Below are 27,453 nucleotides of genomic sequence, written 5' to 3'. Positions count from 1 at the left end.
TTTTTTTTTCTTTCTCACATGGCCCAAGGGCTTTTCCATGTAGGTATTGGTTCTTCCTTAATGAATAATACAGTAGCCTGATATAAAATAAACAGGAAAACATTCACTAGGTTATAACACAAACTCAGGCAAGTAAAAAGTGCACCTTGGTTACTGGTTTCCATATTAAAAGATTAAGGTTTATGCCACTTATTATACTGTATCCTTTCGCTTCCACGTGTCAGAAGACGAGACAACAAAGACTCATTACGACGCAGTTAGTACCATGTGATTTCTTAGTCATGTGGCCCAGGTCATGTGACGTTATCTGTTCATAGCCGTAGTTGCTGTATCATGTCGGACAGCGAGCTGTAGCAGAACAGGGAAGAAACTATGGGGAGAACCAACAAGAGCATTTCGCCACTAATCTGTCAGATCGCTAGACTGTCCTCTGTTATAACTTTATTAACCTTGCTTTGCAGCACGGCGGCAGCGGATCAGGTGGAACCATGGTACCAGGACTTGTGTGGGTAAGCTATAGCATGAATATAACTGATACTGGGTGTACTGTTGACAACCAGGATAGGGAAGCCGTTCAAACACTCACATGACAAAGGCCTGACTTATCTCCTGCTGAGCACATATTATATGGTATTTCAAGCAAGATTTCACTGAAAACTTAACGACTATTGGAACAAAAGCTTGAACCATATGCTAATTGATTTGTTCTATTTTTTTTTTTTATGAATATTGTAACAACATTAATATACATGGTAATTCAGTTATGCCCATTATTCATTTTTTATCACATATGCCTGACGATAAACACAAATAAGGTCAGCCTGACATTTTTTTTTTTTACCAAAATGACAGCAGTGGATTTTGATTTCTGTTTTCTTCAAAGTGTTTTTATTAATGTTTTAATTGCACTTTAGTGTATGTCGTTATTTGAAAAACATATGAAGCGGGCAATGTCAAGGCAGTGCTTAAGTGCGGAACGTTTGCCGTTATACTGTTTTAGTATTTTTTATCCTTGATAATATTGTGTCCGTGTGTGGGAACGCTGAAGGTAATATGTTGGCTACGTGTTGTTTCTATTATTTTCTCCGTGGCACAAGGTGCAAACGACTAAAAGATCAACGTGGCATACACAATATCAGTTTTTTTGCAGCAATACAAGAGTTCCGAAAATCAGCTTTATGTTGATGGAGTAGGGATTCTTAGGTAGTGTGCGACTTAATCAATGAAATGTTTTATCCTCTGTCCTATACTGTATATTTTTAAATTCAGCAAGAAAACTAAAGGGCTGACCTTCCTTGTACACTAGAGTACTGCTGTAAGTAAAACAGACGTCTGTTTCAAACACAATACTGTTCACATTCTTAATCTGGGGCTGTAGATTAAAAACACACTGGACTGTTTTATTTCTGTGGGGGAAAAAATAGAAATAAGACTGCTCAAGGAAGCAAGTAATGATTGGTTTATTTGAGGATGTATACCAGGGATTAAAAAAACAAAACAAAACAAAAAAAAAAAAACAGGCCACTGAGGGTCTAAATTTAAATGCTGTACTTACATCATGTTTAGACTAGTACTCCTACTTAAAGCCACTCAATAAAATGTACACCAATAGCATTTCTTTTAAACTTTTGTAACAATTTGTTACCCTAAAATTGACCCTACATTTTATTGTCTGTCCAACAGTTGGACAGTTACTGTAGTCAGGTGCACATCAACAGGGATGGAAATAAGGCTCCAACTGCATAGCAGTTTCGCCCGTTCCAGGTTTTAATAAGAGCTTAATCCAGTGTATAGGTAGGTAACAAGCTCAGGTGTGTCTGATTAAACTCATAGTGGCAAAACCTGGAATGGATCAAACTGCTGTGAAGTGGGGGTCTTATTTCCATCCCTGCATCAACAGTCTTAATCATGGAGGTCTTTCATAAGTGAGCCATTTATAACCAGCCATTTCTATGTAGTGAGTCGAGTTGTTTTCAGTTGGTTCCCATATTCACTGTAAACAGCAATCACAGTTATGCTATATATTGCCATGCACTGGTAAATTATTTCCCAATAGCATTATTCAGTACAAACAAGAAAGTGAGGTAAAGTGAAGGAACCCTCACACAAACTAAAAAGCTTTATTTCACACAGTGTGCTCCAACATTGCAAGTGGCTTGGTTAGCCAGGTTGGGGATGGTAGTCTGCTCCATTGTATAGTCAAGAAAACCAAGGGGCGTTTGACAGTATTGAAGTTTCTGATACTCAGTTGTTCTATATGTGCTGAATAATTAAATTTGCTAGCAGCTGAAAGTAAACCCAGTAGATTTTAATTGCAATTGGCTCAGAATACAAAGATAGCTGCATGTGAAAATGTTGCTGTCTGACTTCAGAATAAACTCCAGTATGGGCTTTTGGAAGAACCTAAATATAACCTATCAACTGTAGAACTGGGGAAATTAGACCAAATTTGTTTGGCAAAGAAGCAGCACGTGAAATAATATGAGGAACACATCTGAGGAGTTATTAATTTTTATCTCAACATAAATTGTACTGTATGACTAGTGTTCTGATATTTTGTGAATTACTGTTCATTGCAGTTTATTCCACAGTAAAATGTCATTGTATAAAAATGCAGTGTTAGCCTACTCTTAAGTAACACATGGTTTGGTATTTCAATATCACATACATTTTCTAGAACTGTAGGTTCTGTGCCTATGAGAAAGCTTTTGTGTGCAGGGATAGAAATAAGTCTCCTATTGCATAGCAGTTTCACCCATTCAGGGTTTTGCTACAAGCTTGATTGGACACAGTGTATAGGTAACAAGTTCAGGTGTGTTCTATTAAACGCATAGTGAAAGCAGGAATGGATCAAAGTGCTATGCGATAGGAGTCTTATTTCCATCTCTGACATAAGAGGCACAGTGTGTGATTGTGAAACATATTTTAGTTAAGTCCAAAACCATATATTATACTATCTACATCATTTGCACCAGTACAGGGTTTCAAATTATGCTATCTTAATGTCTTGCTTTTTTCTATCTTCTTATTTCATTTTTAATTGTGTTTAATATATTGTAGTCAATTTAATTTCCATTGTATAAGTGATCGCGTGGATGACATGCATTATGGTCACATTTCTGGTTTTCTCGATCTTTCTGGATTGCTGTGCGGTTGTCTCTGACACCCATATTTCTTACCAAATGTTACCAGCAGTTAGTGAGTAATTCTGAAACTGAACATGTGATGTGGGGTTTGATTGCACTGTGTAACACAATTTTTGTTCTTGGGTAGTGAGTGTTATTTCCTAATTGCTTATGCCTCAAATGTATAGAAAATGGCTATTATTCCCCACAAACTTTGTTTTTGTGACCAGGACAGTGATATTTTGAAATTTACCTATTTCCAAAGAGAAAACGGTCTTTTCGTTCACATAAAGTCAGAAAAAAACAACATATGAATCCAAATTAACATGTATTTATACTAAAGTAATACAAAAATGACTACAGAAGATTTAGAAGTGAGTAGTTTTTCTGGATTTACGATTATACTGTAATCACTTTCACGAATCAGCCCCCAAATGTAGTCTCCCATCATGTTCTCGTTATACTGTCCTTGGTAGCGGCGTTCAAAGTCCAGTATATCCTGGTGGAAGCGATCGCCTTGCTCCTTTGAGTACGCTCCCATGTTCTCCTTGAATTTATCAAGATGAGCATCAAGGATATGGACTTTGAGGGACATCCTACAGCCCATTGTGCCGTAGTTCTTCACTAGAGTCTCAACCAGCTCCACATAGTTTTCGGCCTTGTGATTGCCCAGGAAGCCCTGAACCACTGCGACAAAGCTGTTCCAAGCCACTTTCTCCTTACTAGTGAGCTTCTTGGGGAATTCATTGCACTCTAGGATCTTCTTTATCTGTGGTCCGACGAAGACACTGGCTTTGACCTTTGCCTTAGACAGCTTAGGGAAGAAGTCTTGAAGGTCATTGAAGGCTGCCGACTCCTTATCTAGAGCTGTGACAAATTGTTTCATAAGGCCCAATTTGATGTGCAGTGGTGGCATCAGCACCTTCCGGGGGTACACCAGTGGCTCCCACTTGACGCTGTTCCTCCCCACAGTGAACTCTGTCCGCTGTGGCCAGTCCCGCCTGAGGTAGTGCGCCTTGGTGTCCCAGCTGTCCCAAAGGCAAAGATAGCAGGGAAACTTGGTAAAACCGCCTTGGAGACCCATCAGGAATGCCACCATTGCAGCCTCTTGATGCCATCTCAGAAAAATGCAGATATGTATCCACTTAGGCAGCTGGAACTAAACTGAACTGGTGGGCTTAAGGCCCCTACTATTTATATTACTGGAAAGTTCTAGAAGTTACTCCAAGTTTACTCAGCACTGAATCTATCTGGAATGTTCTGGAAAATAGGTACATTCAAAATATCACTGTCCTGGTCACAAAAGCAAAGTTTGTGGGGAATAATAGCCATTTTCTATACTTCTGAGGCATAAGCAATTAGGAAATAACACTTATTACCCAGGAACCAAAAAAAAAAAAAAAAAAAAAATTGTTACACGGTGTTGTCAATCTGTGAAAGAAAAGGTTTAAGACCCTGGTATATTCTCGCTGTTTAGACATTTACTTTTAGCATTTACTTCAGTTAGAATCACTCCAATAATTGGTGAAGTAGGCATGATGAGAATTACTCCTTCAGTGCTGATTTAAAATACAATCTTTTAAATCCAAGTGTCTTTATTTTCTAGCTAAAAGTCCCTTATTGTCCTGCCACTATGCTATAAATCTTCTTTCTGTGCCGCACATATTAGGGCACCACATCAGCCATTTTGAAGTCCTACAGTACCTCCATAGTGTAAGTTGGGGTCCAAATACCTGCTGCATAGGAACTGCATTTTTTGAGTTTTGGCAGGACACATTGATGTCACCTGAGGTAAGAATATAAAGCCTGGAAAACATTGCCAAAATGGGAAGGGAATGCTTTTAAAATCCGTGGCTGTTATTTGTCCGCGGCCCTGGGAGTGGTGTCTGTTCGTGGGCAGCCCCACTTCAGATTATTATAATTTTTTTTTTAATCAAGCTGGTTAATAACAGCTGCATTGTGTGTGAGTGTTGGCATGTGCATATTCTGTGTTGTAGTTCCCTCTGTGGAGAACTGGAAAACGGGGACCTGGGAATGGCACAAGCTGAAGGACTGAACCTGAGTTGCACCCCTTTCACGTGCCCTCCTGTGTAGGGTTGCATGTTTTGCTGGAATCCATTTCAGGCTTTCTTGCTGACTGCTTCCCAAGCATAAGCAACTGTGTTTGAAAGATGTTAGCGGCTGCTGACAGAAAGAAATGGCTCAGAAGTTTAATTGGTTTGTTTCACTATTTGGCTGTTCTGTAGTTACAATACTGTTTAAGGGTCTCCTGGTTGCTTGTTAATTCTTGGCAGAGTATTATTTATTTATTTATTTAATTACCGTAGCTAGATGTATAGCTACAAGAAAGAAATGCGATAATTTAAATCTCCCTGCTACTAGCCGATTGTATTAAATATGTTTAAAAATGAGATCCCTCGAGTTAAGTTTGATATTAATTATGTTGATGCAGTTTTAAGAAATGTAAAATCAACTCTTCTTTTTCCTAGAGTTTAGTGTTCTGGCACGGACATAGCATGCAAAGTTTGCAATATACACAAGTTAGTTAGTTCGGGGAACTCGGTAGAAAAATACTGTGTAGGTAGTCTTTTACGTGAGATAAAAAAATGAGTTATGGTTTATGAATTTAAAAACCTAATAGGTTCTAAACTTCTGGAGCATTGGTCTTTACTATTCGAGCAGTGGAACACCTGAATTGGTTGCCTTTTAGTTTTTTTTATATGGAAGTTTGCTTTTGTGGATTCTATTGCTATGCCTTTTTGTTCTTTGTTCTTTTAGACAGAAACATTTTATGTTTGTGGCTTTTAGTATTTGTTTCTTACTGTTAACAATTATACAGTGTAACTTACTGAAAAGGTTCACATTTTAGGCAGTTATGAGCTCAAGAATTAGTTATTTTGAGTTTTTATAAGCAGTCTAAATTGACAGCCAGTAAACAATACATAGTCTATTAACTGAGGTGTGATATTATATAATGCTATAAATTTTGGGGGCTTATTTCTTACATTTTGCATTTTAGAACTTTTGAGCACTTTATTCACTTTTTTTTTCCACATGTGAGTGAGACTGAGATTAAATATATTTCTGCTTTGGATGTTTTTTTGACCTTCGTGTCATTTGATACACGGTGTGCGAGCATTAGACTTTAAAAAAAATTACCTGTTATTTTGAGCTTAACGCACCTATGTTTGGAGTACAGTTTTGGACTGTCTTTGTACAAGCGCAGAATCATTGCTATATGAACTTACTTTGTTATTTACCTACAGGTACACTTTATTTCTGGACTAAAAGTTTAATTGATGCCTCTTCTGTGCTCAGCAAGTTTGCTTTGAGTGCTTCCTTTCCTTGTGCCTGATTGTAAAAGGCCTTTATCGAATTCAAAATATTTGATTTGTTTTACTCCGTGCTCTTCAATTCAGTTACTTCTTTTGGGTTGCAGGCCTAATTATTGAATTCAGATTCAAGAGAACAGGGGTAGATAACCAAAAAAAAAAACACTATTAAAAAAGGGTCCTAAGCAGATGGCAAAATTAAAGATGATATTGCAGATAAAATTTACAAATTGGGGGGCAGTTAAGATACATACTGTAGTATTAGTTTGTGTACTCAGTTATCGTACAGTTAAATCCAAACTAAAACTAGAAAATGTTCAGTCGCGTTTGGTAACCAGTTTTCAGGTTTCACAATAAATTCCTTTCTCCGAGCCATTTCTGTTTCTTTATTTCCTCAGGTTTACATGGGAGGCAGTAGACACGGATAATAAAGTTAACTATTATATAAAACTATGTGGACAACAAGCGGACACTCGCTGTGGACAATCAAGTGCTATCTGTGCCTACAATGTAACAACACACACATTCCAGTCTGTGGGTGAGTATTGGCTATTCTGATCATCTCTAAGCTTTAGTATGTATGCTCAATGTTGTTTCAGCCTATCAGAGCACAGAGAACCACTTATCTATTACCCAGCGACAGCACAAATCCAGCCCAGCCTTGTAATAATTAAAGTACATACCATCATCCATGGATGAAGTCCTTAACTTAATGTTCTGGCAGAGAACAATATGTTGCCATTTTTATTTCAAACTAAGCATCAAACAGAACTGGATGATGGCATTTGACCTTGACACTAAAAGGCTCCTGACCTCTGCCTCATCTTGCATTAGTTTTTTCTGCTGTAAATGTTACAGGATGTTGAGTAGTAGTATTTAACCTTCTATACCGTGCCATACAGAGACACATTGATATGACAGAGACTGTTTAAACTGCTTGTCTGCAGTCTAAGGTTAAGCTACCCTTGGAAAAAATAAGCTAATGCATGTCCCTTTTTAAGATGCTTAAAAATTTAAAAAAAGCAAGCAACATGTTCTTATCTTATAACACTAGTTTGTTGCTTTCTTATTCAGCCACACGTTCACGTTTCACGTTCAGCCACACAGACTGTTATGATTGTCTATTCAAATCGAGACCACTGGATCAATAGCTGGAACTCTATTCCATATTTGTCTAAAGGGCGTGTGCATGTTATAATGGCACTTTACTGTTTCAGGTTGCAGTGTGCAATTTGCAGAGGTACTGAGAGTATCAAGTATTGTGGTTGTGCTGTGAACTATTCATCCGACTCATCTTTAGTGCAAAGTTCTTGAGGATAATGGATTATGTGCACATTTATTGGTTGGTCGCATGGATATCATAAAAACGGCTTGGCAGAATTTTATAAAACAATTCAAGAAATTGCAATATTCTACTTACTGTGCATGTAAGCTACAAAGTGGCGACTTAGTTTTTCACTGTTTCCACCACTGCTTCAAAACTGCTGAATACAATTTTAGTAGGTAGTTTTATCACCTTGCAGTACGTGTTGAGTGAAGATTGATGAAGGAGGTGCTGATTTTGAAATTAGTTCTTTTGGGCCTAAGGCAGCTTTTTACTGGTCTTGTAAGCATGTTTTATAATTCAGATCAATGTTCAAAGAATGACAATTTGGGGGCAGTATTTTCAGACATAATTTGAGCTGCAGTGTATGCTGAGATGTTACTGAAAACTGTGCGTACAAGTTTAATGCTGTCCTGGCCAATATGTAGATTTACTGTAATGTTCAGATTTCACCCCTAACCGAAATGCCATGAACTTGTGCCAGTAATGAAATAGAAAACAGAAAAACTAAAACAAATATTGCGAGAGAGAAAAACAAATGTAAAATGTCTTGCATTTCAGTCTCCCTGCATATTGTCAGTGTTGTGACAAATCTTTGTATGTCAAATTAATACATTTTTCAGGAACGGCAAAAAACTTTAAGAAAAACCTCTTATCTCAATGTAAACTTGCAGAGAGCACTTGAAATCCAACTAGGTAGTTGACTGACATCAATGTTGACATACAAAGTTTATTCATGACGGTGTACTGTCCAATTGAAATACAAGGTTAAGTCATATGGTGTTTGAAACAACTTTTATTAGTTGTTGAGTTATGAGACATAACAGAACATAGAAGTAGAATATCATGGACATTTGCAGAGATTTTTGAGATGTTACAGTAATAAAATAGTGCCTTGAGTTTGGTGATAAAACGAGTGATCAGGAGAGGATTTATCAGTGTGCACGACTGTGAAGAGGTATGTGATAAATACAACGAACAAGGGGTGGGGCAGGGCTGGAGATGCAGCACTGTGTGTCCTGTTGATGTGCAGTGCCTATTAAGCCTGTTTTACTGTGGGGAAAAAAAAGACTTTTAAACAGCGCATGTGAAAATAAATGGGACCTGACGCGCCTCATAGGCGTTAAATAAATGGACCGCAAAGGGACAAGCCATGAATCAGGTAGGTGGCTTTTACAGTGCTTGAGTAATATGTGCGTAACCTTCGGTGGGCTTTTTTTTTTTTCCCCCAAAAACTGTTTGCTTACTGCAGTGTGCTGAGTTTCTGTAATGCTTAGAGATAAAAGGAACAACTTGTAAAATACGCGATCCCGTGCTGAAATTGAAGCCCTGGTGGGGTGTGACAGAGAGCGAATTAATCCTAGTCAACAATCTCCCTCCCGACCTGGATGGTTTGACAGTTCATTCCTGGGTCAGTTGGAAGTCGGCCATCCAAAAAGGGGGCGGAGCAACAATACTGGAAGTCGGCGCCTTACTGCGGTAGGCGATGTGCCAGTCATGGATTGGAGGAGATGTGATTGCACTCTCTACCAAAGGGGGCGTGACTGCAGGTATATCGGGGAATGTGGCAGAGCGATCTGTTCCTTGTGTTATAGTTACGCATTGACCTGCAAGGAGTACTGTGTTGAAAACTGGCAGTTTTCTGTGTCTTGTAACCTGTGATATTTGTAGATGGCTAACTAATCTGGGCACTGTCGATAAAAGCCTGGCATTGAACCAACCTTCCAAAAAGAAAAAATTCTACAACAAACTGTAGTGCTATAGCACTGGTACAGTCAGTCAGATATTAGGCCTGTACATTGATGAGACTAACATTTTAAATTATTTTTGATTACTAGTGGCATTGAAGATGTTTATAAACCACTGGTATCTGCTGATGAGATTTTCTCAATCGTAGACAAGTGTGGCTATTCTGTATTCTATGTGGGTTGGGAGGTTGACTCTATCTGTTCTCCGTTGTCCTTTACCAGACTGCAATATAGACAGGCAGCACCCTATTCCACAGTATTTCAACAGCTTTTGCTTTATTATGTTATTGCTTGAACATTACACTGCAACAATTTAATCGCTTTCTGGTTTCTTATGGCATCAGTAAATTCAAGTGTAATGTTTTTGTTCCCCCAGACAAAATTAAAACTAGTACTTTACTCTTCAGTTTACAGTGTGTTATAGTTTTTAAATCATGTTTCAAAAACAACACAAGCAGTTTCCTTGTGTGCAGAAACTAATTTAGTGTAACCTGTGATTAGTATAGAGATGTGTATGGCTCAATTGTAATACATAATGAAAGGCTGTATAATATGCTATAACAAATATAATTTATTTCTTCCCTTAACAAGTAAAGGTGGTGGGCAAAGATAAATTAAAAATATGCTTTCATAATTGAGACAGTGAACCCTTTTAAAGAGCCTGTGTTTAATATGCTGTTTTGTGCTGTCCTTGTTCCCTCAGGTGAGTCATCGCTGCAGACAGCCTCTGGAAAGCTTCTGGGCTTTAATTCCACACAGCAATGCACAGACCCCAGCTCCAAGAAAACAATGCAGAGTAGTATCAGCTTTTTTTGTGGTAAAACCATGGTAAGTCAGCACAAAGGTCGTTTGAAACGCTCCTAGACAACCCCCCCCCCCACCCACCTTGGGTATACTAATTTCATGAATTACATTTGTTTTTTACAACACACGCACACCTAAACTTCTGTGGAAACAGTGTGCAGACATTGTAACAAGCATTGAATATGTTGACGGTGTAAAGCTGTGGTGATCTTTGACAGTAAATGTCACATCAGTTGTGTGGGGCAGGAAGTCTTGTGTTAAACCTTTCTAGCGTATAAGAATTATGCAACAGACAATTACAGGGGCTTTTATAATGCTATATTTTCCAAATATAAATTGTGCTACTAATTAATTACTTTTATTAAACTTTTATCCTGTTTGGATGAATAAATAAAGCTTTAACGTTAAAGAAGCCAACAGCTGTTCGAACAGTTTCATGAATATTGCATTATGATTTATTCATTAAAAAATAAACTTTGTACAAATATTGTTTAAATAGCTTTCAAGTTTATTTATTTATTTATTTATTTGGCAGATGCTTTTTATCAAAAAGGGCCCATTGTTTTAAAATACAACTGTGCTTCACACTAGAAGCATTTCTTTCTCCTTGTATCCTTGACCATAGGAATTAAATGTTTTTCCCCTGGAGTAATAGGTGTCTTATTGGTTAAGGGATTTACAAACTAAACAGAAACAAACACTGATTGTTGTGAGCAGGATCTTGCATCCCCTCCAGCAGCAAACGACCGTACAGTACTTCCTTCAATTGAGACAAATGGCTAAATGTAAAAACCTGCTGTCAATTTGACCTTTTGTGCTTGTGAGCATATGGTGGTTTGTGCTCTAAACTAAGACTTGTAATTAAACCCTGAACTGTTTCAAGCAAGAGACTAATTGGGCAGAGAGGAGTAGAATTTGAGAGTGTGGAAGGAGTATAAATTACTATTGAGCTGGCAGAGTTGCAATGAATTCTTTTGAATAAAAAAAAAAAACAAAACCTGAAGGAGATTGTCCTCTGCTGCATGACTGCTGTTCTGAGTTCTTGCAACAGTTTCTTATTCCAGTAGCTACAGTATGTTGCAGCAGAAAAACAGCCTGTCCTTAACATCCTTGGTATAGTATAATAGTGACGAGCACTTTCCCTTCTTTTTGCCATTGCTGATACGCCCACTGTGTCCTTATTAAGCATTCCTGTGATAGGAGTTTGTATTAATTAGTAAATCTGCCACTGCTAATAGCGTATAAACCATTTTAGCTGGCAACTTCATATTTTCAAGATTATGAAAAACTCCCTTTCAAGTTGACATTGGGCTGATACGACTTTTTGCTTTCTGGATTAAAAATATTGTTTTATAAAGCTACTGCTGCTGCCGTGTCATAACCTCATATGTCAGAAACCATTTGAGGTAGTAGTGTCGTATTTTCAGGGTTATATAAACCTCCATGCTTAATTTGTTGGTGACCATGAATAAAACCACTGACCTAGTATGGATGCCATATTGAGGTCATGTGAGTTATGAATTTCTGCTATATAGAAACAGTACACTTTGAGTTATTTTAATGTTTGCTACACGGCTGTCTTCCTTGGTTTTCTTAGTTACATTACTGGTGTTGTCCAGTCAAAAATACTACTACATTATTTTAACCTCTGTCCATACCAATGCTGCAGTATAATAAGTATCCATTATAAACTATTTTATCCGATATGACGTTCCCCTTATATTTTGCCATTAGATACTCCCATTTCAACTTGAAACAGTCTTCTCTGTCTCTAGTCTTTTTTTGTTTATTATAAACTAGGATAATATTAAATAAGTTGTTGGTGCTGTACTATAAATGTAAATAAAATACAGTAAAATACAAAATTAAGATAATAGAGCAGTACAATTAGTATTATTTTGTGTTTGCTGCTTGGCAGGATATACCTTGTACAGAGTAGTTAATGTGCTGTTCTTTAATTACAAACATGTCTTTTTAAATCAACTTGTGGCTCTGTTACTGTAGGGAACACCTGAATTCACAACTGTCTCTGAATGTGTGCACTATTTTGAATGGAGGACCTACGTAGCTTGCAAAAAAGAGCTATTCAAACCACATAAAGAGGTAAGCGAAATTCACATTGTATACAAATAATTGTATGGTAAGTAACATGCATGTGAATGAGTTAGTTGACAGAATTGCACACAGTATGAGGTTACCAGGGGGTTATTAGATAGCATAGGTGTGTCAAGTATAGTACCACACAAAACACTGGCCAGCAACTGTAAATTGTATTTTAAGGTCTTTATCTTTATTCGTTGTGCTCTTGTCTCCCAGCTTGTCAGTTTGTGGCCGCTCCCACTCATTCTTTGAGAAGTCCAAACATTTCTGAGTAGTAGTTGCTGTTATGAAGTTATCAAGTGAGCATGAAATGCATATTTGGGAAAATAATGGGTTGGCAGGTTACTGCAAACCAACATTATTTTTTTTTTAAATTATGGCCTTCTGGTCTTTCTGTCTTGCATGTTAGTATGCAGTATGTCTGTGAAGCACTTCTTGCTAAACTGCATCTGGTGTACGCTTCACTTTAACTTGTCTCTAACTTTTCTAAATGTATTTTCAGGTACCCTGTTATGCATTTGATGAAAATGGAAAAAAGCATGACTTGAACCCACTGATCAAGCTATCGGGCGCCTACTTGGTGGATGACTCGGACGAAGATGTTGACTTATTCATCAATATATGCAGAAGCATTGGCATAGGTCAGCTTTTATTTTTTACACATTATACGTATCTTTGTCTAGTAATGTGTACATGTTCCTATATATGCATTTCTAAAAATAAAACAAAAAAAATTAATAGAGGATTCATAGCGATTAGGACAAACTAGTGGCCATACAAACATTATTATAATAAATAATGTATTCTGTTAAAAAAAAAAAAAAAAAACACACACACACACACACACAGCCTCCTTTTTTCATAGTGGCTGTTAGTATTAGGATGCTCAGTCCAGCATTTTAGGTCTACACAGTGAAAGGCAAAACCCTCTGTAAAATCAGTGTAGGGTCTTACATTTTGACTGAACAGAGTGACCAGATTGGCTTGTGACATTTTATTTTCGTGGAAGCCTGTTTTTCTGAACAGAACAAATGAAGCAAATTGGAAAGGCTAGGGTGCAGGAGTTACACGGCTTACTCTTTATTGGCGTTGATACATGTCATAATATCTTTTTTTAATATCTTTTTTCTTCCCAGCCAAGGGCTCTTACTCATAAGAACATAAGAACGTAAGAAAGTTTACAAACGAGAGGAGGCCATTCGGCCCATCTTGCTCGTTTGGTTGTTAGTAGCTTATTGATCCCAAAATCTCATCAAGCAGCTTCTTGAAGGATCCCAGGGTGTCAGCTTCAACAACATTACTCGGGAGTTGATTCCAGACCCTCACAATTCTTTGTGTAAAAAAGTGCCTCCTATTTTCTGTTCTGAATGCCCCTTTGTCTAATCTCCATTTCTGACCCCTGGCCCTTGTTTCTTTTTTTCACATCGAAAAAGTCCCTTGGGTTGACACTGTCAATACCTTTTAGAATTTTGAATGCTTGAATTAGGTCGCCACGTAGTCGTCTTTGTTCAAGACTGAACAGATTCAATTCTTTTAGCCTGTCTGCATATGACATGCCTTTTAAGCCCGGAATAATTCTGGTCGCTCTTCTTTGCACTCTTTCTAGAGCAGCAATATCTTTTTTATAGCGAGGTGACCAGAACTGCACACAATATTCAAGATGAGGTCTTACTAGTGCATTGTACAGTTTTAACATTACTTCCCTTGATTTAAATTCAACACTTTTCACAATGTATCCGAGCATCTTGTTAGCCTTTTTTATACCTTCCCCACATTGTCTAGATGAAGACATACAGCTCCTACAGCTCCTTGTACACAGGGGGATGTCTTGGTATTGACAGGTCCTGAGTTAGAGCCAAGTAGCAAGTATTCTTTATGTCTGTATAACTGTCTGCCTTTACACAAATAAAGATCATTTGTCTATCCCTGAAAGCACCAGCCCAGAATAAGAGCTTCCTGTTAGAGTTGAGATGAGGGCAGCAGAGATGAGGTCTCGCTAAGATCTTTAAATCGCAGAGCTGACTCTTTACATACCCGATAAGTGCTTCTCTCGGTTGCTGAAAAACATTATAAATCAGATGTGTGGGTTACCACAAGGTTAAGTGGTAAATAATTGTATGAAATCTCATTTTCTTCCCTCCTAGACACCAGACTGAGGAAAGGTGGTGTTGTTTTCTATTTACCAAGGAAATGGTTATTCTCATATGTTTAGTTAGCCAATTACCCAGTTATGAGTCAAAATGATGGTGTCGCCTGCCACCCGTGAAACAGAACAACTGCGGATTGGAGAATCGTTGCCTCCTTTATTCTACTCGGACCTCTTCAATCTACTTGTACAAAATTTAATGTGATATCATTCTTGATAGTCCCCATTGCAGAAACATGTTTATTGAAGGACATTTGTCCCACACAGTAATTCTGCATTGTTAGTACATTGATAATATTTGGGGTGCCATTGTACCTGTGGGACATTTTGATTTTTGATTTTGGTACCATTGCTCTTGATGTCTTGGTCATTAAAATAAAGTTAACTATTCAGTAATATCAGGGATCTGTTTCAAGGCTGGTGAACCTATTATTTTGGCCGCTAGTGTATGTGCCTGAAAAACATTAGAAATGTATTAAGAAATTGGTGATACTATCATTTTCCACAGTCAAATGTATCATAACAACTCCCTGTATTTCATTTTTAATTCAGACAGCTCTACACCTAGCTTCCCAGAAGGTAGCGCTGCTTTTCTGGCAACGAGCAAAGGAAACTTTAGTGTTGGCCGGCCCAAAGCAGCATTGATGCTGGTGGATAAAGAAAGGTATGGTGCTTTCCGGAGTTGTATTTTCCTTAATCGCAGTCCTGCAGTGGGAGAGAGCCTTCTTGGTGGGTCACGAAGCACTTTGGTCTCCCCATATCCATTCCTTTCTTGCCCATTATTTATTTTTTTGTATGGAAAGGTAACCAGTGGCAACTTGTGTGGAGTAAGGAGTATTTAGGGTCCTAAACTAATTTTACTTTAAACTAAGGCCTCCAAAAAAAAAACAAAAAAAAAAACAAAGCTAGGTCATTAACTCCATTTTGTGTCCAACTCCCTAACTCATTCTTTTTAAGTGTTATGGTTTAGAGCTAATGTACTTTTTTTTTTTTTTTGACAGACTGACGCTTCATTATGATGGTGAAAACGAGCACAAACCAGACTTCTGTGGGGAGCATACTCCTGCAGTTACTATTACATTTACATGCCCATCAGGAAGGCAGGAGGTACTATTTTATTTTATTTATTTATGCAAACCATACAATCATAGTCTTTACTTAACAATTACGGAATAACTAAAATGCTCAAAGTATTTCAGATTAAACTGTTACTGCATATGATTCAGATTTGATATATATTTTTCTGTGGGTTTCTTAAGGCGTTCCTTTAAAATATTCTTTTGGATCCTTTAGGGCAGTGATCCCCGACTAACGGCTAAAACAAACTGCCGGTATGAAATTGATTGGGTGACAGAGTATGCCTGCCACAGGGATTACCTGGAAAGCAATACCTGCCTGTTCACCAGCGAACAGCATGACATCTCTATTGACCTGACTCCACTCACGTTAAAGCCATGTAAGTAAACTATTACAGTAACGTTTTATATCGGTTGCATGCCTGATTAACTCTTTGTCCATTGTAAAAATAAATAAATAAAAAACTATCCAAACAAGGTGTGGGGTGAAAATTGACCTGAAGACTGTACTAATAAAAGTGTGCACCTTATGTTTGACCTACCAAGAGGCTACAGTATATTGTAAAGCTTTTAATATTGCTGCTTCATAGCTTTATTAGCATTAGCAAATATTTATTCATTATTTTCTATGATCTACCTATCTGTTTTCTGTGTTGCTCAGATATTTATGATGAAACATAATAGCATCTGTAAACTCAGGAATAATGAGAAGACACTCGCATATATAAAGGAAATTGGTGGATGTGCTTATTGGAGCAATGAGTAAATTCTCTGCAGCTTCTTGTAACTTGTTATGTCTCCTATAGATTCTGATACACCCTACCATGCTGAATCCACAATGAGTGATGGCACCACTGACTACATCTATTACCTGAATGTGTGTGGGCCAGTAAATGGGGGCGTTTGCCACGATGAGGTTGGGTTTATTTCGTCATGTCAAGTAAAAGTACATGGGGGCGTTAAGATTGCCGGAAGATTTAAAAACCAAACTCTCAGGTACTTATGATTTGAAATGGTGCTTAATACAGTATGTATGTTCTAATAGTTGCTGTCAGATGTCTATGAAGTTTTATTGTACATTTTAAATTAACAACACTGTTGAAGGAATACCAACAGATTTTCCATAATAGTCATTTGTTTAAGTTTTATTTTTCCATTATATGTGCACTTAATAATCATTTATTACTGTTTTTGTGCTTGTGGGTATTTGGCATGTTTAAAAAAAACATATAATACATGAACTAAGATTCATAGTGAATGAATTAAGATACATACAGTAATTAAATACATATATCCTGGACCCATTTACCGGTCAGCAAAGTGTTAAATTAAGTACTTGTACTTACGATTAAAGAAGCACATCACTCTATATGAAAACAAATACGAAATCATGTGTAACTTCTCAGAACATTCATGCTTCCTTGTAGTTCTATTTATTTATTGTTTATTTATTTATTTAACTTAGATGGTATTCTCAGATGTTGTGAGCAGAGCTCCAGATAAGGTTTTGGTTCATTGAGTAATTTACTCCAAAAGTTAGACTCTCTGCGAGTAAGGTAATGTTGCATTTTAGCCAGGACTACTTTCAATAAATACTGTACATACTTTAATACTTTAAAGAATTAACTAAAGCCTCACATTTTAACTGTAATGTTACTTTGAACTGTACAAAAGCTTGGTCTTCCAATAAAAGCAGAAACAATAATTCTTGTTTGCTTTATTGACCCCAAATAAACACAGAAACCTGATTTTTTTTAATTCTAACTCTGCAGGATAAATGCTAGTTTTATTTATTTGTTCCAGCATTTTATCCTGTAAATCCTGAGAACACCCTTCAATGAGTGTTTAGCTATATAATATCTATTAGCCTTTGGTCTGGTTACTAATCCTCCTCGCTGTGTGCTAGGTACTCTGATGGTGACCTCACTCTGATCTATCCAGGAGGAAGTTTGTGTAGTTCAGGTTTTCAGCGGATGACAATAATCAACTTTGAATGCAACAAAACAGCAGGTAAAATGTACAAATGTATAATTATTACAGCTGAGCCGGTATATACAGAATGCATAGTATACATTTCATGTTGCAGCTGAGCCGGTATATACAGAATGCATAGTATACATTTCATCCTAACATTAATGCCAAATTCCTAAACTGGTCATTTCTGTTTTCTAGTGAATGATGGCAAAGGAGTTCCAGTATTTACTGGCGAGGTGGACTGCACTTACTTTTTTAACTGGGATACAAAATATGCTTGTGTTAAAGAAAAGGAAGACCTTCTATGTAGAGTCACTGATAAGAAGAAACACTATGACCTTTCCCCTTTAAGCAGATATTCAGGTACAGCATTGATGAAGATGATTGTTATTATTATTGTTGTTGCAGCTAAATGTGTCTCCGCTGTGCTTTTAAAATCAATACCATTAATTGGGTATAAGGTTATGGTTGTGGTTACCTCTTCTCACCAGTGTGCAAAAATGCTAGTTTTATAGTATGTGTCCTACTCGGTAAATGCATTCATACTTTTTAGTCCAGTTTTAAGAAGTTTAAGTGCTGGACTTTTTCTTTTATTTATTTATTTATTTTTTTAAGTCAATAATTATTATTTCATTTCAGACTTTTTGATTAATCAATTATTTAAATTGAAGATAACCTTTGCAATTAATTGATTAAGCTATAAACAGTTTATATGTTGTACATCTTTTTATTAGTATGTTAGAAGGCCCCCAGTTTGTGTTCTTTGTATTTCTTTTTGAGACTGTCAAGGAAGTCAATAAATGTTGAAATTGAATGCTATAGGTTAATTTTCTGCAGTTAAAGAGCAGTGCAGTATGTTACAGTTGTGGACTCTGGTAAAAACAGGTGAAATAAATCTGTGTCCTTTCAGATTTAGGCAATGCACACAACTGGGAGGCCCTGGGTAGCAGTGTGGCTGAGCGGACGCAGTTCTATATCAATGTGTGTCACAGAGTACTTCAGGATGGGGGAGCAAGCGGCTGCCCAGAAGATGCAGCTATCTGTGCTGTTGGTGAGTGAATGTGGTTGTTGAGCACAAATAACCACATAATATATAATGTATTAGCAGTGCTTGGGAATAAAGGCCCAAAGTCTTTTGTTTTGATTGGTAAGCAAATAGACCAAACTGAAATGATCAAATATTTAAAAAAATATTTGTATCATCCATACTAATATAAACAGTAACTAGAAGTCATGATGTCTTATTTCTTTGTCTTATAAATTAGTTTGGCCCGACCTGGATAATATATATATATATATATATATATATATATATATATATATATATATATATATATATATATATATATATATTTCTTGAGGTATTTAGAACTTGCAGGGAGACATGTTGTTGTATGTGGGTGGCCTGCAAACAAGCTATTAAGCACTGTTAAATTGCAGCTCCTAATAATATAACAATCTCTCCTGGATGCCTGCTGTTTGTTCATAAACAGATTTAACTAGCGCTGAGTCACTGCTGGTGCTCATGCACATGCCAGTCCAGGTTTTGCTTTTAGAACATTCTTTATTGTGTAGAACTACTTCAATCTAAAGTCTCATGTGCTTCGAGTACTGTATTTTGCAGCTAACTGTACCTGTCGGGAGCCAAAGGCCTAGCACAACTCTAAATGCAGATCATAGTGTGCTCTCTTGGCAGCTTTTCCCAATGTTGTTTCACTGCTGTTCCACTGCTGATAACTTTCTGTACGGTGCAGTGTATATTTATGATCTTTTAAGACACCGTCTGTTCCTTTGTGTTCCATTCAGTGACATGCTGTACACAGGTTCCAGTATACTGTGAAAGCCTGTTTAAATATACCAGCTGTCCCATATTTATACTGGCTGTGTTGTATTGCAAGTATGAGAAAGCTCAATGTGTGTTACAGCTGAAGGCATTCATTCTGAGTGGCCTGTATTGGCTTACTGTAAATTTACCAATCAAGTATGTATGTAATATTTGTAGAAAGCCACCGTTAACTTTACTTTTATTTTAGATAATACCGGGAAACGTACGAATTTGGGCAAGTTTGTTTCGCCTCCGGAAAAGGATGGGAATAATATTAAGCTTGTTTACTCTGATGGGGAAATATGTGGAGGTGAAGCAAGAATCCAGACTGTCATCACGCTGATCTGCAAACCTGGTAAATTACATCTCATCTCGCCTTAAATGTTTGGAGAAGGATAAGCTAAACTCCAGAGATTTAGAAATCAATTATTTTTAGATACTGTAATGAAGCCTAGTTTTTATAACTTTGTATGTTTAGGTTCATAAAATTGCGTTATCTAGTTAGAGCCAGTCTGTCTGTATCGTAATCTAATTTGTACATAGAAGAACTCTTGCTCAAAGCACGCCCTAACAGGAAAATGTCCGAGCACCTGTGTTGAGGAAGTCATAACTAGACAGTCCAAATCTGCAGGAAAACATGCAAAAAGCTGCAGAAATTTGAAGTTGATATCTGCAGTGTTCTGTGGAGCATTTTATGTGTTTATACTTGTATTAATAATGGCTTATAAAAATTAATCTGGTAAACATACTCAAACAATGTATGTGTGAAGTACTTCGAATTTTATATATCCAGCATTTGTGTCAGTAAAAGACTTCTGTTATCTGCATGTTTTTAAAGGCGATCTGGAAAGTGCCCCCATTCTAAAGAGTTTAAGCAGTAACGAGTGTCTGTATGAATTTGAGTGGCACACTGCTGCTGCTTGTGTCCTGTCAAAGACCCAGGGAGACAACTGCAGGGTCTCAGACCCACAGGCTGGTAGGAAACCACTTCCTGAATTTTTTTATTTTTTATTTTGTTAAATTATTTTATATTCTAAAAACCAGTTCTTTAGATTTTATACCACCTTGGAGTAATCTGAAATGAGTAACTCTGTTCCCAGTTCAGTTACGTTTAGAAAATTGTTAGGACTTATTGAGATTTAGGGATTAGAGATTTACACAATCGTTTGAATTATTAAATGCTTATGTTTATGAATAAAACACCTGTTTAATAATAATGACACTGTTTTGAAAAGCCCCGGAGAGTTATGAGTTTTTTGAAAAAACATTTTTTTTAATATATTTTACTCATGGGGGAAAAAAACCGCAATTAATGAATTTAAAGCGTATTAACAGTACCCATAGCATTTGTAATCCAGCAGTAGAGGTGTGCATAAAAGCATGAAAATGAATCGATTTTCTGTGACCCAGTGCAACTCAACTTATAAACAATTCTATTTTTAAAATGCTCTTGAGATTCAAGACAAAAATGGATAACAAAAAAGGTGTACGGTTCTGCTATGCTGTGAGCTCTACTTCTGGAGTCAGTTGTAGATATTACAATGTATTAACTAGCCCTGATGGGCCCTCTGTTAGCTTACTGTTTGGAGTTAGACCCAGAGCTGTGTGAATCCTAGAAACTCACAAAATTCCTATCCTTTTGATGGTGCCAATGATCTTTTGGATGTAAACCACTGTAATGCTGGTTTTTAAAATGTTCATCAATTTCGAAAAGTTAACTTGCTGTGTTTTAAGCTCAGTCTTGCTTGCAACGCACACACACATTCAAACAGTCAGCTCTTGTTTGGATCCCCTCAAATAAACTGTCTTATAATTATAAACTGTATGTATCCTGTTTGGGTGTCACTGTATTACAATGCAAAATGTATACTTCCACTTTGGTTCATTCAGGTTTTTCTTTTGACCTATCCCCGCTGAATAAACCTGGAGGAAGCTATGAAGTTCACAGTGGCGACTATGACTTCTACCTGAATGTGTGTGGCAGCCTGTCAGACAGGTGTGATAATAAATCTGGCGCTTGTCAGGTGGACAAAAGGCAAGTGTAATTTTATACAAAACATTTCCGTCACCTCTGTGTTACCCTGGTTTAACTGGATCAAATTTGCTACTGAATAGGTAGTGCTAGCAGGGATTGAAAAAGTAATGCTGCAGTGCGATTATTACAGCATATTAGTATCTCGTTCTGATGTAAAAATGCACTAAAATGTTCTGAAATCGTTCTACTATATTTCTATGGCTGCTTGTCCTGAAACTGCATGATACTGACAGCTCTAATTTGCCATGGTGAGGAATGTGTACAGTATGTTGTAAGCATACATGTAAAATTGAAATAGAAAGTTGAGCTGCCTCTGTTTAGCAGCCCTTTTATCTGTTTTTTCTTTATTTTTTTATTTTTTATTTAAGGGTTTTATGTATTTCTTTAACCAACTGTTGTTTTTGCTTTTGTTTGCAGTAATCATTTTTGGAGTCTGGGCAAATTCAATTCCAAGCTCTCTTACTACGATGGCATGATCCAGCTGCAATACAGTAATGGAACAGAGTACAACAACAAGCAGCGCTCCCAACGGGCCACTCTTATCACCTTCCTGTGTGACAGGGAAGCTGGGGTGGGGCACCCCGAGTATCAGGTAATGAAGACAATGTGTAGGATAGTTTTAAAGGGTTACCTATCTATAATGACTACTGATGAATGACTTGGTATAGCAGGGTTGTACAGGTAGTGAACTTAAGAGTTTCCTTCATTTGCAGTTAACACATTTTTCAGTACTAATCAAGGATAATGTGACACTGTCTTTGTGACTGTGTAATTGATTATATCTAAGGCTACGAAAGGTCACCAAATAATGTAGTTTTAGCTACATCAACATACACAATAGTTTTTAATAAGTACACCAGAATCAATAATATAAAGATAAACTATTGCTAAACTACTGACAGGTTTAAATATTACTTTAGAGTACAAAACTTACAGTACATACTTAAGATCGACATAATTTCCGACCCTGAGCAACAAGACAGAATTACGTCATCTACAATCTTGCAACATGCGTCTTTTTGGAAAGGCATACACCCTTAACAGATCTTAAAATGTTTCACTTGGCATACATAAAATATCTCTCACATATCTCTCTAATTTAATGTTTGAAATTCTCCCGAAAGTGAGTTGAGAGAAAGGATGTATCGACGATGTCGCTTTTTTTTTTAAATGTCTTACACAAGAGGTACAAACTCAGCACATCAATAAATTGACAAAAACATTTAAGTAGAATTTTGCAAATGCAGTCTGTATTTAAAGTATGAACAACAGCTGCAACCACTTTGCATCCATCTTATAGCAAAGTGAAGATGCATAGCTTTTATAGCTGTCTGAGTCTGATGTATCGCATTTATCCACTATTTTAAAACAGCATGCTATAAAGAAAGCTGCTGTAAGTTGGTAAACTTCTGTTCTCCAGTGAATTTGTTTTTCCATCTCAGGTATCTCATTCGCTGACCTACGTAGCTACATGTGAATGATGCATGCATAAGCAACCAAACAATTTACAGATACTTACAAATTAGTATTTTTAGTGCATGACATACTGCATTTGTTAAAGGAAATAAAGGAAGCGCTGATCGGATCTGTTTTTACATCCATTTCTAAGATTTCCTGGACTTCACAAATCAAATTCACAATTTCTGTGACTGCCACAACAAAGTCATAGCCTTAATTATATCTACTAGCCTGTCGTCCTTACCTATTAAGACTACTTGTGATATACTTGATATCAAATCCATTCAATTATACAGAAAGCAGTTGCTAATATTAATCAGATTGCTGCTATAAAGATGCAGATCTGTTTCCTATTGGAGATCACAGTAAGAAATCTACTTAAGGGAAGGGAATTACTGCCTGTGAAGACCACCTTTTTTAGATGGTCCTTTAGTTGTTTTTAAAGTAGGCAAGTGTAATAAAGTGAGTCATGATTAAAGAAAGGGGGTTGTTACCAGGAGATTCCTAGTTCAATCACAGCTCAGCCACTGGCTCGCTATGTGTGAACCTGAGCAAGTCACTTAACCTCCTTGTGCTCTGTCCTTTGGATGAGATGTACAACTGAAGTCCTATCGTAAGTGACTCCTAAGCAGCATTTGTGATGCATAGTTCTCCCTCAAGTCTCTAAGTCGCTTTATAAAAGCGTCTGCTAAGTGACCAATTAATAATAATAATAATAATAATAATTGTATCAAATCTTATTCATAGGTAAGCTATATTTGATGGGGGTTTTTGGGGGTTTTTTCTTAAACATCTCATTAGGAACTGTGCATTTGATCAGCACTGCAGATAAGGTTTTGGGTCATTGAGAAATTTACTCTCCATTGTAGACACTATGCGAATAAAATGCAACATTAGCTTGACGACATGAGTAAATACTGTACATATTATAATACTAACTTACAGGGTATGCATTAACTACCACCTTTTAATTTTTTTAAACTAACATTTTAATTTTGATGTTACTTTGAACTAATGTACTGTGTAAAAACTGGGTTTGACAATAAAAACAAAGACAACAATTGTTCGTATTTGCTTTATTGACCACAAATAACTTGGCTGTGAAGCAAACGCAGACAGAACTGTATTTTATTCCTACTCTACACATGGAATACACTTAAGAAAAGGCCTGCATGCACATACTATATTTCTAAAGAAATGGTAAAATTGTATTCCTGATTGAACACCTTGCTATAGCAATATAAAGCATCCCTACTACTCAACTGAGGAATGTTGTATTTAATGATTTACCTTCTAAAAATTTGGTTTACAGATAGGTAAATTGGTAGGTTAGGTTGAGAGGGGCTCAGACAATGCAGAGAAATCCAGAGTCAAAAATGAAAAACGCAGTCGCTTATTCACCAGTCACAAACACGCATTGCAAATGAGTGGATTCAGCCGTACGTCTATGATCCATTTTCTAGCTACTGCATGCAATGTATTCATAATTGACATTTGAGACACTGTTGGTTAGATTAGTAAAGCTAAAATTGCATTATTTTTCATGACAGAAGTATACATATTTTCATGTAAGAAATATGTAATTTTGAGATCGGTTCAATTGAATAATGGAACGTTTTTTCAGTAGTAGGGCTGCAATAAATTAAACTGTTCTTCAAGCATAATGTTTCTCTTGGTTTAACAATTGCAGGTGGAAGATAATTACACTTACAACTTCAAGTGGTACACAAGATATGCATGCCCTGAGACGCCACTGGAATGTATGGTGACAGATGATAAAACTATGCAGCAGTATGACTTATCCAGGTAAGCATTGAATGTATAAAGCATAGTTGGCAAATGGGGCGGCCCAGGTTAGCCGTTTCTGTCATTTTGTACAACAGTTGTATTCAAATAATATCCACATTTGTGTTGGTTTAGCAAATAACTGCGTTTTATAACCATGTATGCAGTACACAGTTATGCAACTTTATTTCCCCCATCAACTAGTGTGTGACTTAGCTTACATTCCAGTCATTTATTTACAACCTAAAGCTTTTTTTGTTTTATATTTGTTTTAATAATAGACACTTATAGTGGATCCTGGTTGTTGCTCACATTTGTCAAGGGCGAATTGCCCATTAACTACTGTCACTCGCTGTCATACAGCTCAGAGTGCCTCAGAGCGTTGGCTAGCGGTCAAGGTTTTAATTATGTTTTTGTAATGTACATACAAATACCTAAAGGCTGTGAAAAACAACTTTACAATACGACCGTGAAGAAATCTTTAAAAAGAGGCTTCCATTTGCTTTTGGACACACGTTGGATTATAACTGGCTTGGATTTCTTATGAGGAAAAAGTTAGGCGCACAAACAACATTAAATGTATTACTATTATACTTCAAGTAACTGATTTAAATGAGCCAGCTGAGTTAGTATGCATTTTTTATACTTTATTTAGTAAAGGTCAACGGCTCCAGTACTTTGTTTGGCCACTACATACCTGCTACCAATATTAATATAATATTAAAATATTAAAGGTTTCTAAAACACAAAACTGTTTTCTTAAATAAGTATGACTTAGTCTCATAATTTGTAAAGTGCTTTGTGATGGTGGTCCACTATGAAAGGCCCTATATAGAAATCGTTAAAAAAAAAAAAAAAAAAGCCCATATTTCATAACTGTGTTTAGTTACACCGTGTAACAAATTTTTTTTTTTTTTTTTGCTCCTGGGTAGTAAGTGTTATTTCCTAATTTGTTTGGCCACTACATGCCTGCTACCAGGGTATAATCATAAATCTCGAAAAACTACTCACTTCTAAATCTTCTGTAGTCATTTTTGTATTACTTTAGTATAAATACATGTTAATTTGGATTCATATGTTGTTTTTTTCTGACTTTATGTGAACGAAAAGACACACATGTGCCCGTTTTCCCATTGGAAATAGTGATATTTTGAAATATCACTGTCCTGGTCACAAAAGTTTGTGGGGAATAATAGCCATTTTCTATACTTTTGAGGCATAAGCAATTAGGAAGTAACACATACTACCCAGGAACAAAAATTGTGTTACATAGTGTTATTTATTCCTGATCATTTAATATTTTGAGTTTGAAAACATACCAACAGCAAAATAAGTGATTTAAAACGCGTTGGACTATATATTTAAAATGAAAAAAAAAAAAAAGTTTCATACATATTTCATTTTTCACAGCAGAATTAATGAAGCCATGTTCCAAATCACGGTTCCCATATAAATCCTAAATAAGTCATTTTATTGCGAAGGCTGGAAGCTAAATAGTGATTCATGTTATGTATATAACATAAGAACCCATAAGAAAGCTTACAAACGAGAGGAGGCCATTTGACCCATCTTGCTAGTTTGGTTGTTAGTAGCTTATTGATCCCAGAATCTCATCAAGCAGCTTGTTGAAGGATCCCAGGATGTCGGCTTCAACAACATTATTGGGGAGATGGTTCCAGATTACACAATTCTCTGTGTAAAATGCCCCTTTATCTAATCAAAATTTATGACCCCTGGCCCTTGTTTCTTTTTTTCACATCGAAAAAGTCTCTTGGGTCGACATTGTTAATACCTTTTAGGATTCTGAATGCTTGAATCAGATCGCCGCTTGGTCTTTGTTCAAGACTGAATAGATTCAATTCTTTTAGCCTGTCTGTACATGAAATGCCTTTTAAACCCGGAATAATTCTGGTCGCTCTTCTTTGCACTCTTTCTAGAGCATCAATAACCTTTTTGTAGCGAGGTGACCAGAACTGAACACACTATTCTAGATGAGGTCTTACTAATGCATTGTAAAGTTTTAACATTACTTCCCTTTGATTTTAAATTCAAAACTTTTCACTATACAGTGCCAATAGAAAGTCTACACCCCCTTAAACTTTTTAAACATTTTGTTGTGACAGTGCCTCAGAGTTTCATGCATTTAAATGAGGATTTTTTTCCACTTATCTACACACCATACTCCACACTGTTAACGGGGAAAAAAGTTTTTAATGAGAAAAAAATGATATATTAAATACAAAACTGAAAGGTGATAGTTGGATAAGTCTCCACCCCCCTGTGTTAATACTTGGTCGAAGCACCTTTGGCAGCAATTACAGCTGTGAGTCTGTTGGGATCGGTCTCTACCAACTTTGCACACCTAGATTTGGCAATATTTGACCATTCTTCTTTACAAAACTGTTCAGGCTCTGTCAAGTTCCTTGGGGAGCATTGATGGATAGCAATCTTCAAGCCATGCCACACATTTTTGATTGGATTTAGGTCGGGGCTCCAACGGGCCACTCAAGGACATTTACCTTTTTGTTCCTTTGCCACTCCAGTATAGCTTTGGCTGTGTGCTTTGGGTCATTGTCATGCTGAAAGGTGAACTTCCGTCCCAGTTTCAGCTTTCTTGCAGATAGCAGCAATTTTCTTCAAGGACTTCTGTGTACTTTGCTCCTTTCATTTTCCCTTCTATCCTGACAAGTGCCCTAGTTCCTGCCGATGACAAACATCCCC

General features: G+C 36.8%; 1 protein-coding gene across 1 annotated transcript in view; it reads left to right on the top strand.

Moving 5' to 3' along the window:
• The first annotated feature begins 315 nt into the window (after window positions 1–315).
• Window positions 316–27,453, top strand: part of igf2r (insulin-like growth factor 2 receptor) — a 62,720-nt gene continuing 35,582 nt past the window's right edge. Inside the window, exons 1-17 of the mRNA XM_041252568.1 lie at window positions 316–509; window positions 6,856–6,995; window positions 10,233–10,357; window positions 12,338–12,436; window positions 12,936–13,074; window positions 15,132–15,243; window positions 15,581–15,686; window positions 15,873–16,035; window positions 16,462–16,651; window positions 17,562–17,665; window positions 17,828–17,992; window positions 18,540–18,680; window positions 19,663–19,809; window positions 20,293–20,430; window positions 21,345–21,489; window positions 21,907–22,081; window positions 24,638–24,753. Of these exons, the coding sequence (XP_041108502.1) occupies window positions 373–509; window positions 6,856–6,995; window positions 10,233–10,357; window positions 12,338–12,436; window positions 12,936–13,074; window positions 15,132–15,243; window positions 15,581–15,686; window positions 15,873–16,035; window positions 16,462–16,651; window positions 17,562–17,665; window positions 17,828–17,992; window positions 18,540–18,680; window positions 19,663–19,809; window positions 20,293–20,430; window positions 21,345–21,489; window positions 21,907–22,081; window positions 24,638–24,753 (2,342 nt within the window). The 5' untranslated portion in view covers window positions 316–372. The remainder of the gene's footprint in view (window positions 510–6,855; window positions 6,996–10,232; window positions 10,358–12,337; window positions 12,437–12,935; window positions 13,075–15,131; window positions 15,244–15,580; window positions 15,687–15,872; window positions 16,036–16,461; window positions 16,652–17,561; window positions 17,666–17,827; window positions 17,993–18,539; window positions 18,681–19,662; window positions 19,810–20,292; window positions 20,431–21,344; window positions 21,490–21,906; window positions 22,082–24,637; window positions 24,754–27,453) is intronic.

The sequence above is a fragment of the Polyodon spathula genome, chromosome 6 (assembly GCF_017654505.1).
Source record: "Polyodon spathula isolate WHYD16114869_AA chromosome 6, ASM1765450v1, whole genome shotgun sequence".
Lineage (NCBI taxonomy): Eukaryota > Metazoa > Chordata > Actinopteri > Acipenseriformes > Polyodontidae > Polyodon > Polyodon spathula.
Note: the sequence above shows the minus strand (reverse complement) of the source record. Positions and strands in the feature narration are given on the sequence as shown.